The sequence below is a fragment of the Cetorhinus maximus genome, chromosome 22, assembly GCF_964194155.1.
Source record: "Cetorhinus maximus chromosome 22, sCetMax3.hap1.1, whole genome shotgun sequence".
NCBI lineage: Eukaryota > Metazoa > Chordata > Chondrichthyes > Lamniformes > Cetorhinidae > Cetorhinus > Cetorhinus maximus.
In genome coordinates this window covers 62,905,295-62,930,479 of record NC_135900.1, presented here as the reverse complement: position 1 = coordinate 62,930,479, position 25,185 = coordinate 62,905,295, and the positions used below count along the sequence as shown (strand labels likewise).

General features: G+C 47.5%; 1 protein-coding gene across 1 annotated transcript in view; it reads right to left on the bottom strand.

Moving 5' to 3' along the window:
* Positions 1-9,776: 9,776 nt before the first annotated feature.
* LOC144696327 (uncharacterized) overlaps positions 9,777-25,185 on the bottom strand; it is a 239,292-nt gene continuing 223,883 nt past the window's right edge. The window contains exons 18-19 of the mRNA XM_078567544.1: positions 18,540-18,705; positions 9,777-9,860 (exon numbers count right to left, since the gene is read on the bottom strand). Of these exons, the coding sequence (XP_078423670.1) occupies positions 9,813-9,860; positions 18,540-18,705 (214 nt within the window). The 3' untranslated portion in view covers positions 9,777-9,812. The remainder of the gene's footprint in view (positions 9,861-18,539; positions 18,706-25,185) is intronic.

Genomic DNA, 25,185 nt, shown 5'->3' with positions numbered 1-25,185 from the left:
GTCCAAATGCAGCAAGACCTGGATAATATCCAGCCCTGGGTTGACAAGTGGCAAGTAACATTCGCACCACACAAGCCCCAGACCGACTCAAACCAAATTTGTAGCCAAGTTAACTTTCTATATCTCAATTGGATCTTTCTTTGTGTCTCTTTCTGTGTTTAATTTGACTCTAATTCCCTATTTCTTTCTCCATTGTTCCTCTGTGTCTCTATCTACCCTTCATATTTCTTTGCTTAAAGGGATAGACCATTTGTGCCAATAGTCAGGAGCTCCCAGATATATTGCTGCCCTCACCACACTTACATCAATGCACAGAGCAAATATTACACAACCTGAAGGATAAGGGAAAAAGTCTAATTCAGTGTTCACTGCAAGATTCCCCGCTCACGAAATTTCTGCACATACATGGGTGAACAATCAGAAGTTTAATTACATAAATAGCGTTGAGCTGCAAATCTCTGATTGTTGACAGGAAATGAAAGAGGGAAAGTGCTGACAGATGTAGGTGAAGAGAAATAATCCCTCTGCTCATTTCCAATCTGCCCACATCTGTTCACACAAGTTTACAAACTATCGCCATGAAACACTGTATTTGGTACCACACATTCCTGTAATCTAACATTTTTAGAGTTCAGTTCAGGTCCCTGAGAAGAATAAAATCCAGTTGTTTATTGATCAATGCTGTAAGGAAAACAGGGACCCAGAGGTAATAGATTTATTGGTGAATGTTGCAGAATGAGGATAGAAACATCAGAAACAATTTTACAAAGAAAGTCACAACACATTTCCATAGTCAAAAGCTTCAAATTCTTCACACTTGTTACAGCAGGTGTACTCATAGACAATATCTCCTAATTATCCATTTACAACAACAACACCATCTGTACAGTCTCATTATTGCAGTAAAACATCTCAATCGATGTTCCTGTAGTCTGTGTGGTTTTGTGGCTGTGTAAGTAACTCAGAAATTCCCACACAGGGTGAGCACAAGTCGGTCCCTCTAATTTACCGGGTGTGTGTGGCTGTGCAAAGAAATTTAATGGGCCCACACACTTAAATAACTAGGCTGCACACGGCAACAGAAATCAAATTACAGGGAACATTGTTCCCAAGGCTTCACCAGAGTGTAACCAAACAAAACCTGACACATTAGGAGATATCAGGGCAGCTGATTAAAAGCTTGGTCAAAGAGGTAGGTTTTAAGGGATGTCTTAATAGAGGAAAGAGACGTAGAGGCACAAAGAGATTTAGCGATGGTTTTCCAGAGTTTAGGATCTTGGGGCAATATTGCCAATGGTGGAGTGATTCAAATCAGGGATGTTCAAGAGGCCTGAATTAGAGGGGTACAGATATGCTGGAGGGTTGTGGAGCTGGAGGAGATTACAGAGATAGGGAGGGGAGAGGCCATGGAGAGATTTGTAAACAAGGAGGTTGAATTTCAAAATCGAGGCATTTCTTAACTGGGAGCCAAAGTAGTTCAGTGAGCACAGGAATGAGATGGTGGAACAGGATTTGGTGTGAGGTAAGATGGGGCAACAGAGTTCTGGGTGACTTCGCATTTACAGAGGGCAGAATGTGAGAGGCTGGCAGAGAGTCCATTGGAATAGTCAAAGTCTAGCGGTAACAATGGCATGGATGAGGGTTTCAGCAGCAGATAAGCTGAAGGACAGGCAGAGTCAGGCGATGTTATGGAGGTGGAAATGAATAGTCTTAGTGATTGTGCAAACACGGTTGGAAGCTCATGTCTGTGTCAAATATGACATCGAGATTGTGAACAGTCTGGTTCTGACTCAGACAGTTGCCAAGGAGAGGGGTGGAGTCAGTGGCTCAGGATTGGAGTCTGTGGCAGGAAGTGAAGACAATAGCTCCAGTCTTCCCAATATTTAATGGACAGATTCTGCTCATCCAGTGCTAGAAATCAGACAAGCAAACTGAGAATTCAGACAGTGAAAGGATTGAAGTAGAACTGGGGGTTGTCAATGTGAATGTGAAAACAAATGCTATGTTTTCAGGCGATGTCCCCACGGAACAACATGGAGATGAGAAAAAGGAGGAGGCCAGGGATAGATCCTTGGGGACAGCAGAGATAACAGTGCAGAAATGGAAAGAGAAGCCAATGCAAGTGATTCTCTGATTACGATTAGATAGATAAGAATGGAACCAGGTGAGTGCAGTCCCACCGAGCTGGACAACAGTGAAGAGGCGTTGGAGGAGGATGATGTGATCAAGCAAGTCGAGGAGGATGAGGAGATATGGTTAACTACGTCACAGTCACATCAGATGTTATTTGTGACTTTGCTAAGAGCCTTTTCAGTAATGTGACAGTGACCTGATTGGAGGGATTCAAATATGGAGTTCTAGAAAAGATGGGAACAGATTTGGGAGGTGACAACACATTCAAGGACTTTGGAGAGGAAAGGGAGGTGGGAGATGGGACGGTCGTTTGCAAGGACGGAGGGGTCAAAGGTTGATGCTTTGAGGAGAGGGTGATGATGGCAAATTCAAAGGAGAGATGGACAAAACCTGAAAAGAGAGAACTGTTTACAACATCGGCTAACACGGGGGCCAAGAGGGGATGTTGGGTGATCGGCAGTTTAGTGAGAATAGGGATGAAGGAGCAGGAGCTAGGTCTTTCTCATGGACAAGGTGAGATTGGAGAGAGCATGAAGGAAGATAGGAGAGAAACTAGAGGTGGTTCAGGGCAAGGGTGGGGGAAGGGGAGGGACGTGGCAGAGGCAGCTGATCAGGTTGTCTCAATCTTGTGACAAAGAAATTTGACAAAGGAACTCCATTCATTTATTGTCTGAGGTGAGGGTGGGGGAGACAGGGAAGGGGGTTTGTCTGAGGTGAGGGTGAGGGAGACAGGGGAGGAGCTTGTCTGAGGTCAGGGTAAGGGGCACAAGGGAGAGGGGTTTAGGAAGATAGACTGCAGTCGTGAAATCCCCCGAAGGTTGAGTCGGGGGTTATCTTGGTATTTGAGGATGATCCTGGAATAGTGAACCATTTTAACAATGTGAACAGGACCCAATGGTGCTTCATTTGGTCCAGTCAGATCTGATGGTGAACGGCTAAACCATTTGTGCACTATATCCTTTAAAGTCTGCCTCTCACCCAAAAGACAGCACCTCTGACAACGCAGCACTCCCTCGATATTGCACTGGAATGCTGCTTTGGGCTGCATTAGAGTGCTTCAGTTGGAGTTTGGTGAGCGAGGAAGTTTGGTGAAGAGAGAAGGAGGTACCCTTTCATTTTCTACCTTTCCTTAATAAGATGAGGGGCAGCCTTGGTAAGTAGGATCTGGTGAATATTTCTTCTGTCCTTTATATTCTCTTACTAGAGGAAGTAAAAGTAAAGGGAGTAATTTAAGGGTAAGTCATGACAAGGCAGCTCAGCCAAGTGGAATGCTCCTCCTGTGCAATGTGGGAAGTCTGGGACATTTCCAGTGTCCAGGGCGACCATTTGTGCAGGAAGTCTCTCCAGCTGCAGGTACTCGAAATCAGTGTTTCAGAGCTGGAGCTGTGCTTGGAGTCACTGCAGAGCATCCACAAGAATGACATGGATAGCATGTACAGTGAGATGGTCACACCGCAGGCAGAGAGTGTACAGGCAGAAAAGGAATGGGTGACCACCAGACATAGTAAAAGCACTAGGCAGGTAATGCAGGAGTCCCCTGGGTCCATCTCCCTCTCCAACAGATTTTCCATTTTGGATACTGCTGGAGCGATGGTTTCTTAGGGGAATGCAGCAAGAGTCAAGTCAGTGGCAAACGACTGGCTCAGATGCACAGAGGAGGGGGGTGGGGGAGAAAGAGTGGGAGAGCAATAGTGATAGGGGATTCTATTGTAGCCGCAGACGTGACATCATGATGGTACATTGCTGCCCTGGTGCCAGGGTCGAGGATGTCACTGAGCGGCTGTAAGGCATTCTGAAGGGGGAGGGTGAACAGCCAGAGGTCATGGTCCAAACTGGTACCAACGACATAGATAAAAAGAGGGAAGATGTCCTGAAAGCAGAATACAGGGAGCTAGGATATAAATTAACAAGCAGGACCTCAAAGGTAGTAATCTCAGGATTACTCCCAGTGCCACATGCTAGCGAGATCGGGAGAATAGACCAAATAAATGTGTGGCTGGAGAGATGGTGTAGGAGGGAGGGATTCAGATTCCTGAGACATTGGGACCGATTCTGGGGAAGATGGGACCTGAACAAGCTGGACGGGTTGCACCCCAGCAGGACTGGGACCAATATCCTCGCAGGGGTACTTGTTAGTACTGTGGGGGTGGGGGTTTAAACTAGAGGTGGGGGGATGAGAACCTGAGCAGGAAGACACAACAGAGGGAAACAAAGATAGGAATGAAAGGCAGAAAAGTAGAAAGCAAAAGTGGAAGGCAGAGGAAACAGGGGCGAGCAGCAAATAGGGCCATAGTACAAAAAATATGTAAAAATGTTAAAAAAGGCAAGTCTAAAGGTACTGCAGCTGAATGCACAGGGCATTCACAATAACAGCACAAACAGATGTAAACTGGTACGATATGATTGTGATTACAGAGACATGGCTGCAGGGTGACCAAGGCTGGGAACTGAATATCCAAGGGTATTCGATATTTCAAATGGACAGGCATAAAGGAAAAGGTGGTGGCATGGCATTGTTGTTAAGGATGAAATCAATGTGATAGTGAGAGAGGATATTGGCTTAGAAAATCTTAGATGTAGAGTCAGACAGGGTGGAGCTAAGAAGCAACAAGGGGTGGAAAACATTAATGGGAGTTGTCTATAGGCCTCCAAATAGTAGTGGTAAGGTAGGGGACGGCAATAAACAGGAAATTAGAGGTGCATGTAACAAGGGTGCCACAGTAATCATGGGTGACTTTAATTGACATATAGACTGGCTAAACTAAATTAGCAATAATACTGTGGCGGATGGATTCCTGGAGTGTGTACGAGATGGCTTTATAGAGCAGCATGTCAAGGAACCAACTAGGGAACAGGCTATCCTAGAGTTAGTATTATGCAATGTTAAAGAAAAGTTTTTAAAAATTAATAATCTTGTTGTGTGGGGTCCTTTAGGGAACAGTGGCCATAACATGATAGAATTCTTCATTAGGATGGAAAGTAAAGCGGTCCAATCTGAAACTAGGGTCCTAAATCTTAACAAAGGAAACTATGAAGGTATGAAGCGTGAGGTTGCTAAGATAGATTGGGGAACTTCATTAAAAGGTGGTAGACATTGGCTAATATTTAAGGAACGAATGTAAGCATTGTAATAGTTATACATTCCTTTCTAGCGCAAAAACACAACAGGAGAAGCGGCCCAACCATGACTAACAGAAGAAATTAAGGATACTATTAGATCCAAAGAGGAGTCATATAAAGTTGCTAGAAAAAGTAGCAAGCCTGAGGATTGGGAGCAGTTTAGAATTCAGTGAAGGAGGACCTCTTAAGAGATTGATTAAGAGGGGAAAAATAGAGTATGAGAGCAAACTTGCAAGAACATAAAAGCAGACTATAAAAGTATGTAAAAAGAAATAGATTAGTGAAGACAAACGTATGTCCCTTACAGTCTGAAACGGGAGAATTTAAATAGAGAACAATGAAATGGCAGAGCAATTAAACAATTACTTAAGTTCTGTCTTCATGGAGGAAGACACAAATAACTTCTCAGAAATACTAGGGAACCAAGAGCCTCGTGAGAAGGAGGAATTGAAGGAAATTAGTACGACTAAAAAAAATAGTGCTAGAGAAATTAATGGGACTGAAAACCAATAAATCCCCAGGGCCCAGTAATCTCCATCCCAGGGTATTAAAGGAGGCAGCCATGGAAACAGTGGATGTGTTGGTTGTCATCTTCCAAAATTCTGTGGATTCTGGAACAGTCCCAGCAGACTGGAAGGTGGCAAATATAACCCCAATATTTAAAAAAGGAGGTGGGGGGAGAAAACAGCGAGTTACAGGTCGGTTAGCCTAACATCAGTAGTAGGGAAAATGCTTGAGTCTATTATAAAGGATGTGTTAACAGGACACTTAGAAAATATCAATGGGATTAGATAAAGTCAACATAGATTTATGAAAGGGAGATCATATTTGACAAACTTATTGAAATTGTTTGAGCATGTAACTAGCAAAATAGATGAGATAACCAGTGGATGTGGTGTATTTGGATTTTCAGAAAGCTTTTGATAAAGTTCCACATAAGAGGCTAGTGTATAAAATTAAAGCACAGGGAATTGGGGGTAATATATTGGCATGGATTGAGAATTGGTTAGCAGACTGGAAACAGAGAGTAGGAATAAATGGGTCTTTTTCAGAGTGGCAGCTGGTGACTAGTGGGGTACCACAAGGATCAGTGCTTGGGTTCCAGCTATTCACAATATATATCAATGATTTGGATGAGGGAACCAAATATAATATTTCCAAGTTTGCTGACGATATGAAACTTGGTGGGAATGTGAGCAATGAGGAGGGTGTTAAGAGGCTTTAAGGTGATTTAGACATGTTGAGTGAGTGACAGGTTGGCAGATGCAGTGTAATATGGATAAGTGTGAAGTTATCCACTTTGGTAGGAAAAACCGAATGGCAAAGTATTATTTAAAGGGTGATAGATTGGGAAATGTTGATGTACGAAGGACCTGGCTGTCCTTGTACATCAATCACTGAAAGCAATCATGCAGGTGCAGCAAGCAGTTAAGATGGCAAATGGTATGTTGGCCTTCATTGCGAGAGGACTTGAGTACAGGAGCAAGGATGTCTTACTACAGCTGTACAGGGTCTTAGTGAGACCACACCTGGAGTATTGTGTGCAGTTTTGGTCTCCTCACCTAAGAAAGGACATACTTGCCATAGAGGGGGTGCAGCAAAGGTTCACCAGACTGATTCCTGGGATGGCAGGATGGTCGTATGAGGAGAGATTGGGTCAACTAGGCCTGTATTCACTGGAGTTTAGAAGAATGAGAGGAGATCTCATTGAGACGTATAAAATTCTGACAGGGCTGGTGTTTCCTCTGGCTGGGGGTTCTAGAACAAGAGGTCACAATCTCAGGATACAGGGTAGACCATTTAGGACTGAGATGAAGAGAAACATGTTCACTCAGAGGGTGGTGAACCTGTGGAGGCCAAGTCACTGAATATATTTAAGAAGGAAATAGATAAGGAAATAGATAGATAATAGGCATCTGAGGGTATGGGGAGAGAGTGGGAGTATGGCATTTGAGATAGAGGATCAGCCATGATCATATTAGATGGTGGAGCAGGCTTGAAGAGGCGAATGAACTACTGCTCCTATATTCTATGTTTCCGAGTATCTTTTTTAAAATTTTATTCTTTCATAGGATGTGGGCATCACTGCAAGGTCAGCATGTGTGGCCTATCCTAATTGCCCTTGAACTGAGTGGCTCACCACACCATTTCAGAGGGCAGTTAAGAGACATTGCTATGGGTCTGGAGTCACATGTAGGCCAGACCAGGTAAGGATGGCAGATTTCCTTCCCTAAAGGACATTAGTGAGCCAGGTGGGTTCTGACGACAATCATCAATGGCTTCATGGTCATCATCTTGTTTCTTGTTTCCTTTTTTAATGATGCACACAGGCCATCGACATTGTAGCTGAGCTAACTTTACTGATAACACACTTTCCTAACATGAACACATCTGCAGTGCTGAATTCTATCAAGACAGGTTTCAACATGTGTTATCTGACCTTCAACCCCCAGGTCAGGTGACCCTGTATATAGTACAGAGTACCGTATAGTATATAGTGCTGGAATCCACAATCACAATCAGCTGTTATCATGACATTTCCTTTTTTAAAAAACTTTTATATAACTCAAGAGCACAAAGTCTCTTATCTATTCTTTTTCACTCTGTTTTGATCAGTCTGTTTTGTCTTTTACTCATCTCTGTGTCTCTGTGTTTCTTTTCACAATTATTCCACTGGATGTTCTGAATGGTGACAGAGGTGATTTTGAAGGACAAGGGGCCTTCTCCAGCTCTGTGTCACTATCAGCCCTTGGATAGTTTTCAGGATTCAGGCTTTGTCTGGTTATCTGTTGCTCCACTGGTGCGTTCTGGTTTCTGATCTTCAGCGACACTTTCTGGGTCAGAGCAGGGACGTGTTTCATTTGTTTTCTGTAAGAATTTCCAGTTTCTCCTGTACTGTTGTCCATTTGGAGTCTGCACTATGTAAGACCTTGGTTCTCCTGTGATTCATGTGACAACAGCAGGATTCCTGATCCTTTCATGCTGAATCCTCAATGTCTCTCCCATGTTTAGGTCAGGAAGAGGTCAGATCAAAGCACTGTTTCTGCTTCTGCTGTCTCAGTTTGAGTAGGTCCTGCACACTGTAGCTTACTGGCTGTGGAAATAACAGTTAGGGCACAGTTGGAAGCTTAGTTCTAAATCTTCTCCCCATCAGGAGCTGTGCTGGAGAAAATCCAATGCCCTCTAATGGAGTATTCCTGAAATCCAGCAGAGCCAGGTAGGGGTCTCTTCCGTCCGCCTTTGCCTTCTTCAACAGGTGTTTTAAGGTCTGCACGGTACATCCCAGCATTCTGTTGGATTGTGGATATTTGGGACTTGTCTGGCAAAACTCCCAGTCCTGTGCAAATATTTGAAACTCAGTGTCTGAGAGTTGTGGACCGTTATCGGAGATGAGCACTTCAGGTCTGCCGTGGTGAGTAAAAATTGATTTTAAATGATTTATTACAGTGAAGCTCTTACTATCATTTCTCAGCAGCACAGACTCATTATCACTGCCCGTCACTGTGAGGTACAGCTCAAATCGCTGCCAGAACCTCCTCCAGTTTTTGGCAAGATTCCCCTCCAAACTGAGCTCAGTTGGTGGTTTCAGAAACTCCACTGTTGTGTTTAATTTACTTCTGACACCAAGTCTTGTTTTTTGTTTCAATGATGTACACAGGCCGTTGACATTGTAGCTGAGTTAACTTTATTGATAACACATTATCCTAATATAAACACGTCTCTGCAGTAACTGAATTCTATCCAGACAGGCTCCAACATGTGCTATCTGACCCAGGTCAGGTGACCCCATATCTAGCACAGAGAACCATATAGTATCTAATACTGGAGTCCACTACCACAATCAACTATTATCATGACAGTCACCATTACTGAGACTAGGTTTTTAATTCCAGATTATGAATTGAATTGAAATTTCACCAGCTGCCATGATGGGATTGAATCCTTGGCCTCGGAACATTAGTCTGGGCCTCTGGATGACTAGTCCAGTAACAATACCATTACGCCAGTCTACATTATTGTGTGAAAATCCTGGAATAAGTCTTCAACTCACGACTTTCTAACTCTGAGGTAACTGGGGAACAGAGAGACAACAGGAGAGAGTCCGGAATTAAAGTCATAAGTCCCATAGTGGGTTAATGTAGATGTGAGTTGATGGAGTCAGTCTGAAACACTGATGAACTGTTATCCAAGTTCAGAGACAGGTATGGTAGTGAGTGAAAGTGTTTGAATGGTAGATTATCAGAGGACATTCTGACGGAGCGAGGTATTTCAATTGGAATGAAGGTGAGGAAAGGTGAGGAATCGATGGTGAGGCAGGAAGAAAAGGTTGGGGAAGTTGGAAGTCACAATACGATCCAGAGACAGTGAAGAAATGCGCTTTTGCCCAGGAGAATGAAACTTTAGCCAGGATCCAACTTGCATCTGAAGCTGAAACAACTTTTTTTAACCACATCCTGTTCGACCCACTCTTCTGGAGAGGACAGTTGCTGCTTGTTGCCAGTTATAAATTTTACCCGGTTTGTACCCAGTCACCCACTCCCTGTCCAATATCCCGCTGTCTAGATTTTTCTGCATGTCTTATCTGTGATGCCCAAATCTTGTGTCCACTGGAGTGAAAGAAAGGAGGGAATGAATAAATAACGTCAGAATTAATGAAGAATCAGAGTAACAGAAACACATCAAATATTTATAACTCAAGCCATCCAAAAATTTCTGCAAGCATTTCAGACAGGAACTCCAGCGCTCCCTCTGCAGGTAAATCATGGAATTGTCAGGACTGGAGCTCCAGTGCGTCCTCTGCAGGTAAATCATGGAATTGTGAGGACAGGAGCTCCAGTGCGCCCTCTGCAGGTAAATCATGGAATTGTCAGGACAGGAGCTCCAGCGCACCCTCTGCAGGTAAATCATGGAATTGTCAGGACAGGAACTCCAGCGCTCCCTCTGCAGGAAATCATGGAATTGTCAGGACTGGAGCTCCAGTGCTCTCTCTGCAGGTAAATCATGGAATTGTGAGGACAGGAGCTCCAGTGCGCCCTCTGCAGGTAAATCATGGAATTGTGAGGACAGGAGCTCCAGTGCGCCCTCTGCAGGTAAATCATGGAATTGTCAGGGGCAGGAACTCCAGCGCTCCCTCTGCAGGTAAATCATGGAATTGTCAGGGGCAGGAACTCCAGCGCTCCCTCTGCAGGTAAATCATGGAATTGTCAGGACAGGAGCTCCAGCGCTCTCCCTCTGCAGGTCAATCATGGAATTGTCAGGGGCAGGAACTCCAGCGCTCCCTCTGCAGCTAAGTACTCGCATTGTAAGGGTAGCAAGTCTGATATTGATATTGTGATATCTTTGTCGTTATTAAATATAGTTTGATATTTTTATTTCACCAAATCACTTATTTTCCTCACCAGAGTATGGAATAAGGAGTTAGACTGACTTTCTGTTTCAGGTATACGAAAGCCCCCAGGACAGGTACAGCATGGCATTAGATACAGAGTAAAACTTCCTCTACACTGTCCCCATCAAACACTCCCAGGACAGGTACAGCATGGCATTAGATACAGAGTAAAGCTCCCTCTACACTGTCCCCATCAAACACCCCCAGGACAGGTACAGCACAGGGTTAGATACAGAGTAAAGCTCCCTCTACACTGTCCCCATCAAACACTCCCAGGACAGGTACAGCATGGCATTAGATACAGAGTAAAGCTCCCTCTACACTGTCCCCATCAAACACCCCCAGGACAGGTACAGCACAGGGTTAGATACAGAGTAAAGCTCCCTCTACACTGTCCCCATCAAACACTCCCAGGACAGGTACAGCACGGGGTTAGATACAGAGTAAAGCTCCCTCTACACTGTCCCCATCAAATACACCCAGGACAGGTACAGCACAGGGCTAGATTTTGGCTGTTATAATATTTGAAGAAAACTGGAAACTTGGAACAGGATTCATTCCTTTTGGTGGAAGAGGCCCAATGGGTGAGATGGTCTCCAGGATTTTCCCAGAGTAATTTAACTGCTTATCATTAGTGCTCCAGTCAGCACTGTAGACACATCTCCAGTAAGTATCTCCTTTAAGATGGATTCTTTCTGAGGGGGGACAGATAAGGAGGAGGAGGAGACAGAGTGGGAGCAAAGGATGGGAGGAAAAGGAAATGGAGGGGAATCGGAAAGAGAAGGGAGGGGGAGAAAAAATGGAGACTAGAGAGGGGAAGCAGGGAGAGGAGGAGAGAAAAAGGAGACTACAGAGGGGGATCAGGGTGAGGGGGAGAGAAAAAGAGACTAGAGAGGGAAGGGGGAGGGAGAGAGAGAGAAACTAGAGAGCCAAGTGGGACGAGGAAAGTGAAAGGAGGGAGAGGGAGAGAAAGGGAAAATAGGGATGGAAGAGGGAAGGAGACAGGAGAGGAGAGAGAGAGGGGAGTGGGGAGATAAATGGTCTTGAGCAGAGAGTTGAGAGGACGGACAAGTGGGAGAGGCAAAGGGACAGCAATGAGGAGCAATGCAAGGAGAGTTGAGAGAAGTGTGGGGGTAACAGAAAGGAGGAGAGTGGGATAGAGGGAAGGTGAGAGGGGAAGAAGGGAGAGAGAGGTGGAAAGGGAAGCATGATAAGGGGAAAAGTGAGATAGGAGGAGGAAGAGGAGAGACAGGGGAGGGGAAGGAAAGTGGGAAAGGGGCCTGAGGGGGGAGATGGAAAAGGAGGATAGGAGAACAAAGATGGGAGAGTGTGGAATGGAAGACAGGAGAGTGCCGAGGGGAAAAGAAGAGAAAGGGAATGGAGAGAGTGGAGAAGGAAAAGTAGAATGAGCAGGAAAAGGGGAAGGGGAAAGGAAGAGGAGATAGGAAGGGGCAGGGGAGTGGGGAAAGGATGAGAGTAAAAAAGGGAAGGGGAGAGAGGAGAGAGGTGAGAGGGGTGAGGGGTGAGAGGGGTGAGGGGAGAGAGCAGAGGGGAGAGAGCAGAGGGGAGAGAGCAGAGGGGGAGGGGAGAGGGAAAAGGAGAGGAGGGGTAGAGTGGAGATGGAAGGGAGGGGAGGGTGGTGAGGGGAGAGGAGGTGGTGAGGGGAGAGGGAGGGGGTAAGGGGAGAGGGGAAGCAGGAGAGGAATAAGGGGAGAAGGGAAGGGAGGAGAGAGATTGGAGTGGAGTGGGGAGAGAGGAGAGGGGAAAAGGGGTAGGGGAGTGGAGAAAGGGAAGAGGTGAGGGGTGAGGGTTGAATGAGGGTCAGGAAATCCCTGTTAAATGGTGAGAAATTCCTCTTTCGGAGCTGAAGACTATTGTTAATAAGGAAGTTTGAGATTGATCTGATTAAAGTAGAATGAACAAAGGGGTCTGTGTCTTTCAGCGTTTACGCATGATTGTAATGATGGTTTTACAGGATTGTAACTAACTCCCATCTCCACATCGATCTTCCCACTGGCATCCAGAGCTCTGCAGAATCAATGTTTAACCCCTCCATCCTATTCCCTCCCTCCCTGTCCAATCCCCTAAATCTCTGTGATCCCAGATCTCTCTCCCTGTGGAATCACAACTCTGTCCCTGTGCGATCCCCAGCTCTGTCTCCGTGTGTGATCCCCCAGCTCTCTCTCCGTGTGTGATCCCCCAGCTCTCTCTCCATGTGTGATCCCCCAGCTCTCTCTCCGTGTGTGATCCCCCAGCTCTCTCTCCTTGTGTGATCCCCCAGCTCTCTCTCCGTGTGTGATCCCCCAGCTCTCTCTCCGTGTGTGATCCCCCAGCTCTCTCTCCGTGTGTGATCCCCCAGCTCTCTCTCCGTGTGTGATCCCCCAGCTCTCTCTCCGTGTGTGATCCCCCAGCTCTTACGCTCTCTCTCTCTCCATGTATGATCCCCTAGCTTTCTCTCTCCCTCTCTTCCCGTCTGTAATCCCGCAGCTCCCTCTCTCTCCCTGTGTGATCCCACAGCTCTCTTCCTCTCTCTGATTCCCCAAATCGTTCTTTCTCCCCGTGTGATGCCCCAGCTCTCTCTCTCTCCCTGTAATACCCAAGCTCTCTCTCTCTCTCTGTGATCCCCCAGCTCTCTCTCTCTGTGATCCCCCAGCTCTCTCTCTCTGTGATCCCCCAGCTCTCTCTCTCTGTGATCCCCCAGCTCTCTCTCTGTGATCCCCAAGCTCTCTAGCTCTGTGATCCCCCAGCTCTCTCTCTGTGATCCCCCAGTTCTCTCGCTCTGTAATCCCCCAGCTCTCTCTCCATGTGATCCCCCAGTTCTCTCGCTCTGTAATCCCCCAGCTCTCTCTCCATGTGATCCCCCAGCTCATTCGCTCTGTGATCCCCCAGCTCCCCCTCTCTCCATGCGTGATCTCCCAGCTCTCCCTGTGATCCCCCAGCTTTCTCCTTCTCTCTCTCAGCATGTGATCCCCCAGCTCTCTCTCTCTGTGATCCCCAGCTCTCTCTCTCTGTGATCCCCAGCTCTCTCTCTCTGTGATCCCCAACTCTCTCTCTGTGATCCACAGCACTCTCTCTCTGTGATCCACAGCACTCTCTCTCTCTGTGATCCACAGCACTCTCTCTCTGTGATCCACAGCACTCTCTCTCTGTGATCCACAGCACTCTCTCTCTGTGATCCACAGCACTCACTCACTCTCTCTCTCCGTGTGATCCGCCAGTTCTCTCTCCGTCTGAAATACCCCAGATCTCTCTCTCTCTGTGATCCCCCAGCTCTCTACCTCTGTGATCCCCCAGCTCTCTATCTCTGTGATCCCCCAGCTCTCTATCTCTGTGATCCCCCAGCTCTCTAGCTCTGTGATCCCCCAGCTGTCTCGCTCTGTGATCCCCCAGCTGTCTCGCTCTGTGATCCCCCAGCTGTCTCGCTCTGTGATCCCCCAGCTCTCTCTCCGTGTGATCCCCCAGCTCTCTCTGTGTGATCCCCCAGCTCATTAGCTCTGTGATCCCCCAGCTCTCTCTCTCTATGATCCCACAACTCTCTCCCTCTCTCTCAGAATGTGATCCCCCAGCTCTCTCTCTCTCACTCTCTCCCCATGTGTGATCCCGGAGCCCTCTCTCTATCCGTGTGTGATCCCCCTGCTCTGCCTCTCTCTCTCTGTAATCTCACAACTCTCTCCCTCTCTCTCTGATTCCCCCAGCTCTCTCTCTGTCTGTGTGATCCCTCAGGTCACTCTCTCTCCCCATGAGTCATCCCCAGTACGCACTCACTCTCTCTCTCTCTCTCTGTAATCCCCAAGCTCTCGCTCTCCGTGTGTGATCTCACAGCTCTCTCTGTAATCCCCCAGATCTCTCTCTCTCTCGCCATTTGATCCTGCAGCTCTCTCTCTCTGTCTGTGATCCCCCAGCTCTCTCTCTCTCCCCCCCCTCCGCCATGTGTGATCCCCCAGCTCTCTCTCTCTCTCTGTGATCCCCAGCTCGGTCTCTCTCTGTGATCTCCAGCTCTGTCTCTCTCTGTGATCCCCCAGCCCTGTCTCTCTCTCCATCTGTGATACCCCAGCTCTCTCTCCGTGTGTGTGATCCCCCAGCTCTCTTTCTCTCCGTCTGTGATCCCCCAGATCTCTCTCTCTCACTCTCTCCCTGTGTGATCCCCCAGCTCTCAATCTCTCTCTCTCTGTATGATCCCCCAGCGCTCTATCACATTGTGATCCCACAGTGTGCTTTCCCTCAGTGTGTAATCCCCCAACTCTCCCTCTCTCTCTGTGATCCCCCAGCTCTCTCTCTCCCTCCCCATGTGTGCTCCCCCAGCTCCCTCTCTCTCTGCTCCCTCAGCTCTCTCTCTCTCCATGTGATCCCCCAGCTGTCTCTGTGATCCCCCAGCTCTCTCTGTGTGATCCCCCTGCTCTCTCTCCGTCTGTGATTTCCCCAGCTCTCTCTTTCTCTCTCTCCGTGTGATTCCCAGCTCTCTCACTCCCCCCCCCACCCCGTGTATCATCCTCTAGCTCTCTTTCTCTCTGTCTGCTCCCCCATATCGCTCTGCACATGTGACCCCCAACTCCCACTCTCGCTCCATGTGTGAACCCCCATCTCTCTCTCTCTCTCCGTCTGTGATCCCTCAGCTCTCCCTCTCTCTCTTTCTGTGATCCCCCAGCTCCCTCTCTCTCCCCCCCCTCCCCCCGTGTGTGATCCCCCAGCTCTCTCTCTCTCTCCCCCTCCCCCCGTGTGTGATCCCCCAGCTCTCTCTCTCCCCCCCCTCCCCCCGTGTGTGATCCCCCAGCTCTCTCTCTCTCTCCCCCTCCCCCCGTGTGTGATCCCCCAGCTCTCTCTCTCCCCCCCCTCCCCCCGTGTGTGATCCCCCAGCTCTCTCTCTCCCCCCCCTCCCCCCGTGTGTGATCCCCCAGCTCTCTCTCTTTCTCTCTCTGTGATCCCCCAGCTCTGTCTCTCTCTCCATCTGTGATACCCCAGCTCTCTCTCTGTGTGTGTGATCCTCCAGCTCTCTTTCTCTCTCTGTGATCCCCAGCTCGGTCTCTCTCTGTGATCTCTAGCTCTGTCTCTCTCTATGATCCCCCAGCCCTGTCTCTCTCTCCATCTGTGATACCCCAGCTCTCTCTCCGTGTGTGTGATCCCCCAGCTCTCTTTCTCTCCGTCTGTGATCCCCCTGCCGTCTCTCCATGTGATCCCCCAGCTGTCTCTGTGATCCCCCAGCTCTCTCTGTGTGATCCCCCTGCTCTCTCTCCGTCTGTGATTTCCCCAGCTCTCTCTTTCTCTCTCTCCGTGTGATCCCCCAGCTCTCTCACTCCCCCCCCCCACCCGTGTATCATCCTCTAGCTCTCTTTCTCTCTGTCTGCTCCCCCGTATCTCTCTCTGCACGTGTGTGACCCCCAACTCCCACTCTCTCTCGCTCCATGTGTGAACCCCCATCTCTCTCTCTCTCCGTCTGTGATCCCTCAGCTCTCCCTCTCTCTCTTTGTGGTCCCCCAGCTCTCTCTCTCTCCCCCACCATGTGTGATTCCCCAGCTCTCTCTCTCTCACTATGATACCCCAGCTCTCTCTTTCTGTGATCCCCCTGCTCTCTCTCTCCCTCCATGTGTGTTCAGCTCTCTCGCTCTCTCCCAGTGTGTGATTCTACAGCCCTCTCTCTCTCTCCCTCCCTGTGTGATCCCCCAGCTCTCTCTTTCACCCCATATGTGATCCCCAGCTCTCTCTCTGTGATCCCCAAGCTCTCTCTCTATCTCTGTGATTCCCCCAGCTCTCTCTCTCTCTCTTTCTCTCTATCTCTTTGTGTGTGATCCCCCAGCTCTCTCTCTCTCCATGTGTGATCCTCCAGCTCTCTCTCACTCCCCGTGTGTGATCCCCCAGCTCTCTCTCTCTCCCTCTCTCCGTGTATGATCCCCCAGCTCTCTGTCTCTCAATCTCCGTGTGTGATCCCCCAGCTCTCTCTCGCTCTGATCCCCCAGCTCTCCCTTCTCTGTGATCTCCCAGCTCTCCCTCTCTTTCTGTGATCCCCAGCTCTCTCTCTCTCTATCTCTCTCTGTGATCCCTCAGCTTTCTCTCTCCCCATGTGTACACGCCCAGCTCTCTCTCCCTGTGTGTGATCCCCCAGCTCTCCCTTCCCTGTGATCTCCCAGCTCTCCCTCTCTTTCTGTGATCCCCAGCTCTCTCTCTCTATCTCTCTCTGTGTGATCCCCCAGCTTTCTCTCTCCCCATGTGTACACGCCCAGCTCTCTCTCCCTATGTGTGATTCCCCCAGCTCTCTCTCACTCCCCCCGTGTGTGCTCGCCAAGCTCTCTCTCTCCCCTCGTGTGTGATCCCCCAGCTCTCTCTCCCCGCGTGTGATCCCCAAGCTCTCTCTCTCTCTGTGATCCCCCAGCTCTCTCACTCTGTGATCCCCAGCTCTCTCTCTCTGTGATCCCTCAGTTCTCTCTGTGTGATCCCCAGCTCTGTCTCTCTGATCCCCCAGCTCTCTCTCCCCATGTGTGATCCCCATGCTCTCTCTCTCTGTGATCCCCCAGCTCTCTCACTCTGTGATCCCCAGCTTTCTCTCTCTCTGTGATCCCCCAGCTCTCTCTCTCTCTGTGATCCCCCAGCTCCCTCTCCCTGTATGACCCCTATCTCTCTCTCTGTGTGATCCCCCAGCTCTCTCTCTCTGTGTAATCCCCCATCTCTCTCTGTGTGTGATCCCCCAGCTCTCTCTCGCTCCCCATGTGTGATCTCCCAGCTCTGTCTATGATCCCCCATCTCTCTCTCTCTGTGTGAACCCCCAGCTCTCTTTCTCCCCCTGTATGACTCCTATCTCTCTCTCTCTCTCTCTATGTTCCCCCAGCTCTTTCTCTCTCTCTGTGATCCCCCAGCTCTCTCTCTCTGTGTGATCCCCCAGCTCTCTCTCTCTGTGTGATCCCCCAGCTCTCTCTCTCTGTGATCTCCCAGTTCTCTCTCTCTGTGTGATCCCCCAGCTCTGTCTTTCTGTGATCCCCCAGCTCTCTCTATCTTTGTGTGTGATCCCCCAGCTCTCTCTCTCGCTCCCCATGTGTGATCTCCCAGCTCTGTCTGTGATCCCCCCCAGCTCTCTCTCTCTCCCTTTATGATCCCTATCTCTCTCTCTCTGATCCCCCAGCTCTCTTTCTCACTGTATGATCCCCCAACTCTCTCTCCCCCCGTATGATCCTAAGATCTCTATGTGTGTCTCCCTCTCTGTGATTCGCACAGATTTCTCCCTCTGTGTAATTCCCCCAGCTCTATCTCTGATCCCTCAGTTCTCACTCTCTCTCTCCCTATATGATTCCCCAGAGCTCTCTCCCAGTCTGATAACTGCCAGATTTCTGTCAAGAGCCTATCTCTGGTTCTCTGTTCCATTATCTGTGACTGTTCCATGCTCCACTCAATCCCACTCTGGAACTCCCTCCCTCAGTATTATTATTTTGCCATCGCCTCCTGAGGTCACAGCCTCCTTTTTGACCTTTTGTCCTTTTCTGTTCCCATTCAGCTTCCAGCTCCTGTACAGCTCACCAAGATGTCCTTGTAAGTGATGAGTGCCACGTCTGTTACCTCCTCTCTCAGAGGTTACAGCTGGAGTGTTCTCCTAATGAGTCGGGTGGTCACGAGTCACTTTACAATCCAGGGTAATGCCACTCTGTACCCTATACACGGACAATCCTGTCCACTAGGGAAGCTTAGCGAGACTTACTGCCTGACTTTCTGCCTGTTCTATATGGTGGACCAGGTCAGATTGTTTAACTGAACAGAGGCTGGGAACTGAAACTGGAGCTTGTGGCCTACCTAACTGAGCCCTTTATCAGTCAAGGCTATTGCCCATTGGACAAGCAGGGCATTGAGTAAACATTTCTTCAATTAAATGTTGAGAGATCCTGAGTACATGAAGATCCTTATTCCTCCTGCCACTTACCACAGTGAGGGACAAGCCCTCTGGAAAAGAATCCAAAGCTTGCTGATTTTTGGGTGCCACACAAATGACATCAGTGATGCCTTTGGCTTCTTTAATTAAAGCCAAGCACTCATTGCAGGGGTAACTGCTGCTGTACAGCACAGCATCCTTCAGATTCCGTTCACACCTACAGTACAAACACAAATGAAAGCAAAAAATTAACATTAGTTTTAACTGAAACTTAACAGGAGTGAGTTAGCCACAGGAGTGTTATTGGAAGAATCTGAAATGGAGTAAACATGAAGATTACTTTAGCAGTTCAGACATGGGTGTGACCCCCTCACCACTGAGTTCATAATCTCAAGCACATCCCCAGAGTCTGTCCTCAGAGTGTTTGATGGGGACAGTGTAGAGGGAGCTTTACTCTGTAACTAACCCAGTGCTGTACCTGTCCTGGGAGTGTTTGATGGGGACAGTGTGGAGGGAGCTTTACTCTGTATCTAACCCCGTGCTGTACCTAAGACCATAAGATGTAGGAGCAGAAGTAGACTTTTTGGCCCATCGAGTCTGCTCCGCCATTCAATGAGATCATGGCTGATCTGATAATTCTCAACTCCACTTTCCTGCCTTTTCCCCAGAACCCTTGATTCCCTTACTGATTAAAAATCTGTCTATCTCAGCCTTGAATATTCTTGATGACCAGCCCTCTGCAGCCCTCTGTGGTAAAGAATTCCACAGATTCACTACCCTCAGAGAGAAGAAATTCCTCCTCATCTCTGTTTTAAATGGGCACCCCCTTATTCTGAGATTATGCCCTCTGGTCCTCGATTCTCCCACAAGGGGAAACAACCTCTCAGCATCCACCCTGTCAAGCCCCCTCAGAATCTTTTATGCTTCAATAAGGTCACCTCTCATTCCTCTAAACTCCAATGAGTACAGGCCCAACTCACTCAACCTCTTCTCATACTAAAATCCCTCCATACCTGGGATCAACCTAGTGAACCTTCTCTGGACTGCCTCTAATGCCAGTATATCTCTCCTTAGATAAGGGGACCAAAACTGTTCACAGTATTCCAGGTATGGTCCAACCAGTGCCTTGTATAGTTTTAGCAAGACTTCCCTATTTTTATATTCCATTCCCTTTGAAATAAAGGCCAACATTCCATTTGTCTTCCCTATTACCTGCTGAACATGTATGTTAGCTTTTTGGGATTCATGCACAAGGGCTCCCAAATCCCTCTGTGCTGCAGCTTTCTGCAGTGTTTCTCCATTTAAATAACATTCAGCTCCTCTATTCTTCCTGCCAAAGTGCATAACCTCACATATTCCCACATTATAGCCCATCTGCCAACTTTTTTCTCACTGTCTATATCCCTCTGTAGACTCCTTGTGTCATCCTCACCACTTGCCTTTCCAACTATTTTTGTGTCATCCGCAAACTTGGCGATAGTACATTCACTTCCCTCGTCTAAGTCATTAATATATATTGTAAATAATTGTGGCCCCAGCACTGATCCCTGTGGCATTCCACTAGTTACAGGTTGCCATCCTTAAAATGCTCCCCTTATCCCAACTCTGTCTTCTATTAGTTAGCCAATCCCCTATCCATGCTAATATACCACCCCAACACCATGGGCTCTTACTTCATTAAGTAGCCTTATGTGTGGTACCTTATTGAACGCCTTTTGGAAATCCAAATATATTACATCTACTGGTTCCCCTTTATCTTGCTTGTAATCTCCTCAAAGAATTCTGTCAGGCATGATTTCCCCTTCATGAAGCCATGCTGACTCTGTTTGATTAGATTATGTATTTCTAAATGCTCTGCCATTATATCCATTATAATAGACTCCAATGATAGATGTTAAGATAACTGGCCTATAGTTACCTGTTTTTTTTTTTACCTGTCCTGTGTTTGATGGGGACAGTGTAGAGGGAGCTTTACTCTGTATCTAACTCCGTGCTGTACCTGCTCTGGGAGTGTTTGAGGGGGACAGTGTAGAGGGAGCTTTATTCTGTATCTAACCCCATGCTATACCTGTCCTGGGAGAGTTTGATGGGACAGTGTAGTGGGAGCTTTACTTTGTATCTAACCCCATGCTGTACCTGCCCTGGGAATGTTTAATGTACAGTATAGAGGGAGTTTTACTCTGTATCTAACCCTGTGCTGTACCTGTCCTGGGGGTGTTTGATGGGGACAGTGTAGAGGGAGTTTTACTCTGTATCTAACCCTGTGCTGTACCTGTCCTAGGAGTGTTTGATGGGGACAGTGTAGAGGGAGCTTTACTCTTTATCGAACCCTGTGCTGTACCTGTCCTGGGAGTGTTTGATGGGAACAGTGTAGAAGGAGCTTTACTCTGTATCTAACCCCGTGCTGTACCTGTCCTGGGAGTGTTTGATGGGAACAGTGTAGAAGGAGCTTTACTCTGTATCTAACCCCGTGCTGTACCTGTCCTGGGAGTGTTCGATGGGAACAGTGTAGAAGGAGCTTTACTCTTTATCGAACCCTGTGCTGTACCTGTCCTGGGAGTGTTTGATGGGAACAGTGTAGAAGGAGCTTTACTCTGTATCTAACCCCGTGCTGTACCTGTCCTGGGAGTGTTCGATGGGAACAGTGTAGAAGGAGCTTTACTCTTTATCGAACCCTGTGCTGTACCTGTCCTGGGAGTGTTCGATGGGAACAGTGTAGAAGGAGCTTTACTCTTTATCGAACCCTGTGCTGTACCTGTCCTGGGAGTGTTTGATGGGAACAGTGTAGAAGGAGCTTTACTCCGTATCTAACCCCGTGCTGTACCTGTCCTGGGAGTGTTTGATGGGAACAGTGTAGAAGGAGCTTTACTCTGTATCTAACCCCGTGCTGTACCTGTCCTGGGAGTGTTTGATGGGAACAGTGTAGAAGGAGCTTTACTCTGTATCTAACCCCGTGCTGTACCTGTCCTGGGAGTGTTCGATGGGAACAGTGTAGAAGGAGCTTTACTCTTTATCGAACCCTGTGCTGTACCTGTCCTGGGAGTGTTTGATGGGAACAGTGTAGAAGGAGCTTTACTCTGTATCTAACCCCGTGCTGTAACAAAATCAAAAAATGCTGGAAAAACTCAGCAGGTCTGGCAGCATCTGTGGAGAGAAAGACAGAGTTAACATTTTGAGTCCGTAAGACTCAAAACCAGAGATACATGGGTATCTAAAGTCTGTATAGCCATAGTCAAGACTGCATGAGTTCATTTGAAAATTGTACTTGAATCTCCATGGAGGTGGCCTCTCTCTCTGTGACAAATCTCTCAATTCCCTGGTGATCACGTTGGACTCCTCCATTCTCTTCACTATTGTGAGCGTGTAATTGGCACATCTCTCAGTCCCTGGTTAAGTTACTGATGTGCCTCTAGCATTCTCCTCAACAATAGCTCCTGTAGTTCCTCCTCTCTGTTCAGCTGAGCAAAGTTTGGAGCGGATTGCAGCCCCTGACAGACACTCTCTACAGCTGTCCCTTTCACTTCAGAGCTAGCTGTACCTGTTCTGTACCTGCCCTGGAAGTGTTTGATGGGACAGTGTAGAGGGAGTTTTACTCTGTATCTAACCCATGTTGTACCTACCACTCACTCATCCCAGTCCTTACATAACATGCTGCATCTGTCTGATATTCACCCCCACTGATTGCACTACATCCATCGGGTGAATATGTGACCTTCGCTCACTCACAGGTCTGTTTATTCACAAAACACAAGGGAGGGGGAGAGAACTGGAACGGAGCCATCACAAGTCGCTGATACAGAGGACATCCTGGAGATAAACAGTACATCTACATCCCTCCATCGGAGAGACTGAAGAGAGCTGGTAACAGAATTACAAATATCTTTGACACACACAAAAATGTTAACTTTATTTCATCAATAACTGAACTATGAGATATTTGAAAATGGTGCGTGTTACTCCCATGTGTTTGGAGATTCATCACGATGATTCCCCAGACTCATGCTTGTTTGTACACATCCAATTATCATCAAGGTAAATCCCCCCACCCATGTCTTTTGATAAGCCCATTCATAAATATACACATACCTTTTTGTTTGCAGTCTGTGTTGTTACAAATAAAATGTCAAAAGTAAAACTACATTTAAGCAGTTCCCTGCAAATGAGAAATGGCAGTCTTGGAGACATTGCATGCCACCTCACCACACTCCAGCCCTTTGATTCAAACTTAGAGTTTTCGAAAAGGGGAAAGCTGTACAAGTTCAACATCTTGATTCGCTAATGTGCAATCAGATTCGCTAATGTGCAATCAGAGAAAAGGAGAACATTCAAATTAAACTAGCCTCAGTAGCAGTGAACTGCAATAAAAAACCAGCCAAAGTGTTTTGTGACTGGCACATCACTGAAATGATAAGGGCAGATGAACCTGACAGAGCTACAAATATTTTATGAAACCTGCACATTTGTTCACTGCTAAAAATGATTTTTCTTCTGATGATGACCATCACAAGACATCCAGCCAATCACCTGCGCAGATACTCGCACTGCAGTAGCACAGCTAGAGAGTTTGTTGGGTTTTCACCTGGTGATTCACTTTCCACATGTGAATGCGAACTGACACAGTGACAGGGACAGATGTAGAGTGTCTGTCAGGGGCTGCAATCCGCTCCAAACTTTGCTCAGCTGGACAGAGAGGAGGAACTACAGGAGCTATTGTTGAGGAGAATGCTAGAGGCACATCAGTAACTTAACCAGGGACTGAGAGATGTGCCAATTACACCCTCACAATAGTGAAGAGAATGGAGGAGTCCAACGTGATCACCAGGGAACTGAGAGATTTGTCACAGAGAGAAAGGCCACCTCCATGGAGATTCAAGTACAATTTTCAAATGAACTCATGCAGTCTTGACTATGGCTATACAGACTTTAGATACCCATGTCCATCGACTTAAACAGAATGACAAGATACCTTATCTGTGGCCTTACAATACATCATTGATCTTGGTCAAGCTGGTCTATAGCAGAATGGTACGAGTGATGTGACACTGGCTCAGGAAAGGGATGATGGTGAAATAGAAACTCCACTCCAATTGCTTCCACTTCTTACTTGATGTTTCCCTCCCCCAGTCAGTACCCAACATGCTGCCTCGCCTCCCAGGTCTTTGGTGGGACACTCAGGGGCTCCAGAACCCAGATGTTGTCGACTAGGAGCATCTGAGCAATCAGAGCAGGGATCTGAGCTCTGCTGAAGTAATGTGGGATACACCAAGTAGAAACGATGGGAATTGTAAGTTCAAGCAACTGTAATTCACCAAGAGTATGCACACCAGTGTTTGACAAATTATGATGTGGTTAATTTTCCTTTTTGTTATAATGTGACATGAGGTTTAATGAGTAGCAGTTCCAGTCTCACCCATTAGTGGGTTCCAAGTGCCAACTTGTTTCATGATAAATTTGCGTATCTGTCAGCATTGATTGGGTGTGTGTGCATTAGGTGGATGTGTGGTTGAAGGATTGCTTAGTGGAAAGGCAGGGGAGGGGGGAGGTGTTGAACGATAGTGGAGGGTTGATACTGGCGGTAACTTTCGTTTGTTATTTATTCCAGTCGGAATAATTAACTGAACTGTCCGAGGACGTCCCTATCATCCTGGGCAGCTGTTCTGCTGGGAGCTCCATCTTCATATTTATTCTCCTCCTCTTCAATATTCTCCTCAACCAAAGAACCCTGATGAGCCCCTATGATCTCCTGCAGCTGTAACCCTCTGCTGTCCACTGTTGTCCAGGTCACAGCGCATCGCCCTGATTATGGAGAGCCTGGCTGCTGAGTACTAAAGGACACCACCAGCCCTATCCTGGTACCTGAAACACATCTTCAACATTCCAATGGATTGCTTGATGATACAGCTGGTGCTCATGTGACCCTCACTATAGCTCTCCTGCTCCTCATTGGTGGAATTCCTCACAGGTCTCATGAGCCTGGTTTGAAAGGGGTATGTATCCCTTGTCTTTCACACATCGACCCTTCAATCTGGTTCCTGAAATGAAAGCCTACACAATGTTGGTATGAATGTATTGTGACAGCTGCCAGGAAATCTGGGAAAAGTATTTGCCTGTGTTGCCCTTGTCAGACTGTGGATCTTGGCTGAATGCAGCTGCGTCAAATCCCAGTGTGGTTTCAGGACTGTAAGACCTACAATTGACATGATCTTCCCAGCCTGGAAGTCATTTGGAAGTTCATTTGGAAATTTGGATCTCAGGCAAGCAATGCTGGACCAATTTCCATCAGTTCTGGTATGTAAGTGGACACCATGTAGCTGCAAGATAAATGCTGTGGACAAAGGAGGCCATTGTATATTGTCTTCATCGGTCCCACCAAGGCATTCGACCATGTGAGCAGTGGTTTATTTAAGCTGCTGGAGAAAATTGGCTGCTTGATGAAGCTGCTCAACATGATCTCCTCTTTCCATGAAACATGATGGGTAAGGTCAGCAGCAACGGGGCAGCACTGGAACCTTTTGAGATCTGCAGTGTGTTCTGGCACTGATACTCTTTGGCATATTCTTCTCTTTACTGCTCTCATGTGCTTTCAGGTCATCTACAGATGGTGTCCACTTACATACCAGAACTGATGGAAATTGGTCCAGCATTGCTTGCCTGAGATCCAACAAGACTGTGGAACACCTTCAGTGACAAATGAACA